Raw genomic sequence first — 6005 nt, 5'->3', positions numbered from 1 at the left:
TACCTTTATATGACAGGTCTAAGTATGTTTTAAATGTGATGAACATTTATATCAAAGGACTTTGAGTAATGCACAATGCCCTTGTGAAAAGGTTTGGTTTGCAATTCTGGAGGTTTCAGTCCATGAGCTGTTGGTTCCATTGTTTTGGGCATCATGAGGCAGCACATCATGTTAGGAAGCAAGAGAAAGGAAGGGCAAGGGTAACCCCCTTTGCGGGCAGCCCCCCACTGTAACTAAAGGTTTCCACAAGGCTATTCCTTAGCTCCATCACCTCCCAATAGCACCTCTGGTGCTACCAAAATTTTAACACGTGGAACTTTGGTGGACACTTATCTAAAACACACCACCCCTATAATATGGCTTGGTTTTATCTAATCAACTAAAGGCCTTGAAAGACTGAAATGCCTTCCTAGAAGGATTCTGCCTTCAGACTTTGGACTGCAATTTTAATTCTTCCCTGGGTTGCTAGCCTGCTGGCCCACCCCGTAGATAGCAGACTTGCCAGCCCCCACAATCAAGAGTAAATTCCTGGGCTATGGATTTAGCTCAGTGGCACTGTGCCTGCCTTGCAAGTGCAAGGTCCTGAGTTTGATCACCAGTACCACACACACACACACACACACACAGAGTAAATTTACAATAAATGTTTCCCTTTTTGCTTCTGTTTCTCTAGAGAACACTAATATAATATTCCTGGCCTGATCCAAAGCTCTCCCCTCTGCCCCACCTTTATGATGCATCCCTCGTGTCTCCAAGTCAGTCACTGGAACTCTACTGCTCTTGATTTTTGTTTTGATTGTTTAACAAGTGTACTCTCAGGACTATAAAGATCAGAAAGACACATGGCCTTGGAGTCAAAAATTTAAATTGTATGAAACAAAGCCCCAAGAGATACAGCATTCAAATGAATCCAGGTCTCCTGTGTCATGGGCCTTATAAAGGTGAGACACAGCAATTTTCAATTAAGGCTTTCAGAATAGTCAAACTGAATCTACAATCTGTGCTTAGTTACTTTTAGGTCCATGCCTGGGCAAGGTGACTCATTTGCAGGATGGCTGTAAGGGACATTTGAGTTGGATTGCAATTCACTACAAACCACTCTGCCTTCCTTCTGAACAGGTAAACAGATCAAAGACATGTGGGAGGCACAGTATCTCTCAGGAAGGGCCCTGGGCTTCTGCTATCATCTTGGTTGAGAGAATTATGGCCAGGACACAGAGCAGTTAGCAGCTGACTGGGTTAGTGGGCTATGTGTTAAACTTACAGCAAACTTCTAGAGATAAGTTACTTCATCTTCTCTAGTACAACAGTCTAGAGAACAATGAGGAACTCTGAGTGATAATCCAGGTTGAAAAACAGCGACAGGCTGGAATAAAGGGCAGCTTCTACAGTACAAATTGTTAAGATAAAAATACAAGATCCTACACTTGAGTTCAAGATACCAATTGTCCACATAAAGAATCTAGAGAGGGTGGCTGGATTTTCCTCAACCCAAAAGATAAGCCACAGTCCTGGGATGACCTTCAGGCATCAAGCACAATGTAGGTTCTTGTTCTAGTCTGTCAATTAATACCTTGATGGAATGAAATGCACCCTTCCCCAGCTGGGCTCTGATCAGTTTAACTGTGCAGCAGGCCTGGGTGAAGAACTAGAGCCATGGAGGCAGAAAAGTGTAGTGGCTAAGGGACTGGTTTGGGGCAATGTCCTGGATCCAGTTTTCCATCTATGAGCTAGATGACCTTGGGCAAATTGACTTCCCTAATCCTCTCTTTCCTAATCTGTGATAATGCCCACCTTGATGATTGAGGATGAAAGCAGTTACTATATGTAAAGCAAAATTTGTCACACTGCTTAGTGCGAAGTTTTCAGTATTTGCTAATATTGATTATAACTGCTTTCAAATGTCTTGAGGGACCTTATATGCAAGAAAGAGTAACTGCTCTGAAGACCTTGCAAACGGCACGTGGAGGCTGTCCAACTGTTTCTACAGAGCAGCAGTCTGTGGTAGAGCACTTGGCAGAGACAGTGCAGGGGACCAGTGCCTGTTGGACAATGGACAAAATAACCTTTAGAGTCCCATTTAAATTTGTCACTATGATTCTAGAATTTCTATATTGGATCCCTTCTGTCTAGTAGTATATGACATTTATACCCTACTCACTCTGAAAATACCAGTGAAACCATCAAAGACTCTCATCTTAGTAACCTGATCATCCCACAATTCAAAATTATACTCCAGCATAGCGGGGAGAAAAGCTGGGGAGGGCTGTTACGTTGCCTCTGGGACTTGGCATGTGACTAACCAGGATCAAGAACTCTCTTTTGTAAATAGGTAAAAATGCTAAAAGGCAAAGGCAAATACAAGAGTGCAAGCTCTTCTACTCTCTTAGGGCCCCACTACATATGAAACAGAAGTCTTCAGAAGACTTAAGATGTCCAGATCAGTACCTCTGCTTTGATCAGCAGAAATTGGTGTGTCCGGCCCAGGCAGAAGAAAGGTAGAAACATTACCTCCAGGCTGCTTGCCCCACTCCCAAGACCCGTGAAAAGTGAGTGGTCATTCTCCAAATGGAAGAGAGATAGCACTAGAAAAGGTCTTTGAATAAAACTTTTAATAATGTACAGCAGAAATTGGACAGGCTCATTCTTATATTAAAACAAAAAGATTTCCTATATTACAATTTATTTACATTTGCATACTGAAGAGGTAAAGTGTCTAAGTGGCTATTTTACAGTCCTAATAAAATGTACAAAAACAAACAAGTACCGAGAATGCCGTTCAGGGGCCTGATGGTGACATAAGAACGGGCTTGGACTTGGTCTGTGAATCCAGAATCCAGAGGTGCAGGTAGCCCTGTGGATCAGGGTTAGTTAGCCTTAGGGAGCCACAAACACAGCTTTAGCTTTTCCCCAGCTCTTACTTGGTGCAGGCATTGGAGCTCCCCCCCAAAACTGCTTAGTCTCCCCCAGAGGTATAGGAGCTGGACTGTGTGTAGTGAGGATTCAAAGGTGTATGGTGAGGACAAAAGAGCCCCCAGGGAGTGGGCTAGTGGCTTGGAGTGCTGGGTGGACACACACTGGCAGATCCCAGAGGCTAGTTGTGACTCAGAGTAGGAGTCTAAGTTCCATCACCACCTGTAACCCGCCAAGGTTCTGCTACAAGGCAGTAAGTGGGAGGTCAGCAGGGGTGGGTAAAGAAGGTCCCCTAAAGACACAACTGGTATTCAAGGAAAATGAACCAGTGGCCAGAAAATTGGCCCAAAGGATTAGAGGAAGATCCCCTTTAATGCAAGGAAAGATACAATACATCAGGAAAATAAATAAGCCAGAAGCATGGGGATACCAAGGGAATGGAGGACTCTCCTCCCCAGGCTTTGGCAGAGAACTGCCAGGCTCGGACACTAAGTCTGTATACATAACGTGCCTCCCCCACAGCAGGAAAGGGGTCACAATGAATACAGTGCTTTGCTTTCTCACCTGTGGTTCTAACCCCAGGCCTCACCATCCACGAGTAGTCTCTTTGTGAAGGGAGATATGGGAGCCTCAGTGGTCTTATTTAAGAGCAATAATTCCAGGTTCCAAGGCTCTCAGAACCAACCACAAAAATGTCTGGTTTCAAAGCAGAAACCCATGTTAACTGGGAGGCTCTCAGAGTAGGACATAAGCCAGTCTAGTGTGAAGGAGTCTCAGGCTCAGTGCTGGGTACCCAGTAGGCACATGACATGAATTTGCTGAGCAAAGTCCTGGAGAGTACAACCAGCTGGGCACTGCACAAAAGGCCAGGGTGCTCCTGTAACGGAGGTTGGGGACAGAAGGCAAGAGAGACGGCCTCCAGAGCAAAAAGGAAATCTCACTGCCAAGTGGGAACAGGCTCAGATATAACAATTTCCAGTGTGATTGAGCTATGTGCATTCAATTGGAGAATTTTCTTTTTTTGTGTGTGTTTTTTTTAAAGGGGTTTCTTTAAAAACAAATAGACTGAGAGATAATCACAGAGATGGTTTTCCTTTTATAAAAACTTAACATAAAAAAGTTAAAATCCAAACCCTCCCAATAAACAAAAACAAAACAAAACAAAACAAAAAAACCAAAAACACTCCAGTTAAAAGTTATGGCTTCAGAGTTATTATATACCTAAGATATGCTGACCAAATCACCACCCTCTACCGTGCTTCTAGACTTCATTAAATACTATACTTAGGTTAAATAACATGTTTGGCTCAGGCTGTTCCCTTAGTAGGGCCCCTGAAGTGGATGTAAATCTCTCATCTTCCCTCCACCCTGATCAGATAATCCAGTAAAAGGCCCATGCAGATGTGTCCCTCCCCCCAAAGACTCCCTCCCCACTCTTTGTCCCCACTTCCCTTCTCTACCCCAAACCCACCACCACCAAAAATGTACACCACAGTTTGCAGAATCTGGGAGGGGACATGCAGATGTGACACTCCAATCTGAGTCCCAAGATCTAGCTTCAGATTCTCTGGCCCTTCCTGGACACTGTTGAGGATAATACCCTTGGGCTGGCTCATTTCCCACGGTCAATGGTGACAGTACAACACTCAACATTTCTGCCAAGATTCTTTCCTGCCCATCCCTCTACCCCCAATCCTCACATTTTGACCCAAAAGTCTCTTCTGCTATGGACAACTGGGCCAGCTTTGGTTCCACAGTCTGAAACAGAGGAGAGCTATGCTGATGGGGTGGGCAGGGCAGCCTGTAGGAAGGAGTACCAAAATGGCAGGGGGTTGGGAGGACTTCCAAGAAAGGGCACCAGGGAAACTAGATGCTGCTCACTATGAACAGAGAGGTACCAGCACAGAGAGACGGCATGACAACCACACCCTCGGCCTGCACATGCACAGAAAGCTCAAGCAGGTAAGTGCGCACCTACAGACACACACATACACACACACATAAGGGCATGGCACGGACCAGGCACAACAGGGGACACACCTCAGAACATGCACACAGAGCTGGACAGACAGGTGGCAGGATCTGTTTCCACTGGCAGACCCTCCAGGTGTCCTTGGGAGGAGGGAGCATGTGGCTCAGAGCTGCCTATGAGAGGGGTTGTACGTCTGGTTCCTCTGGACCACCTTGGTGTATCAGAGATGGTCCCTGGGGGAAAACCTCAGTGCTACTCAGCACTGGCAACTTGGCTCCTCCTGGACCCTCCCAGGCCACCCTTTCACCACTCCTGGCTCTGTGCCAGATGCACCGGGTTTTGCAGATTTCCTACTGCAACCAGTTTGAGTTGTGGCATTGAGTTCTCCACACAATTCGCTCTCAGAGTCTCCATGCCAGCAGGAGGTAAATAGAAAAGGTGTCTGTGTCTCAAACCCAATATGGGAGTGAGCGAGTCTCCCGGGCTCTGTCCCTCTTTCCAGCCAGGGCTCTGGCCACAGAGGGCTGGGCAGAAACGAGAGGTAGGCCTCCATCGTATGCTCAACGTGGCAGCTGCATGTAGTTCTTGCTGCCCAGGGTTGCGTGCAGGGCAGAGGGAACAGGTTAGATCTTCACATCTTCCTGCACGCTGAGCTGTGAGAGGGTTTTCTTGATGCGCAGAGCAGTCAGGCGGGCTGCACCATTGGCATACCAGCACTCTCGCATCATCTTCCCCATCACCCGTAATGCCTGCACAGAGAGATCCAGCCTGTCAACTTGAATAAACAGAGACGCCTTTCTGTTCTCTGCTGTTCACCTACAATGCTCAGTAATGCTCAGTTTGTCAGAAGATCCCCTTTCCCTAAACATTCTGCCAACTCTTTCTTCCTTAAAGGACAGGCTCTGCAGAAGAAAGAGACCACTGCAGGTAATGACCAGCTCTTCCAGCCTTACTTTCAAGTAAATCTAACCTGAGCTGCCTGAGGAACATTTTGGGAAATATTGCTTTATTATGCAACAGGAAAGCAGTGCAATGCTAAAATGTGAGCCCAGTGATTTTGTTTTCAGTGCAGAAATGCCCTCTGGTGGTTTCATTCTTTTTTTTTTTTTTTTTTTTTTTT

The 6005-nt window shown here is 46.0% G+C and overlaps 1 protein-coding gene across 4 annotated transcripts in view; it reads right to left on the bottom strand.

Annotated features, from left to right (window-relative positions):
• Positions 1 to 4050: 4050 nt before the first annotated feature.
• Positions 4051 to 6005, bottom strand: part of Acvr1b (activin A receptor type 1B) — a 40775-nt gene continuing 38820 nt past the window's right edge. For 3 of the 4 annotated variants that reach the window (XM_010628584.3, XM_010628582.3, XM_010628585.2), the window contains exon 9: positions 4051 to 5634. In XM_010628584.3, the coding sequence (XP_010626886.1) occupies positions 5509 to 5634 (126 nt within the window). In that variant the 3' untranslated portion in view covers positions 4051 to 5508. Of the gene's footprint in view, positions 5661 to 6005 lie in introns of all 4 variants that reach the window. The other variant, XM_010628583.3, reaches the window with a different exon arrangement.

This window comes from Fukomys damarensis, unplaced genomic scaffold (genome assembly GCF_012274545.1).
Source record: "Fukomys damarensis isolate Sample0158 unplaced genomic scaffold, DMR_v1.0_HiC HiC_scaffold_15, whole genome shotgun sequence".
NCBI lineage: Eukaryota > Metazoa > Chordata > Mammalia > Rodentia > Bathyergidae > Fukomys > Fukomys damarensis.
This window is presented reverse-complemented; position numbering and strand designations above follow the sequence as displayed.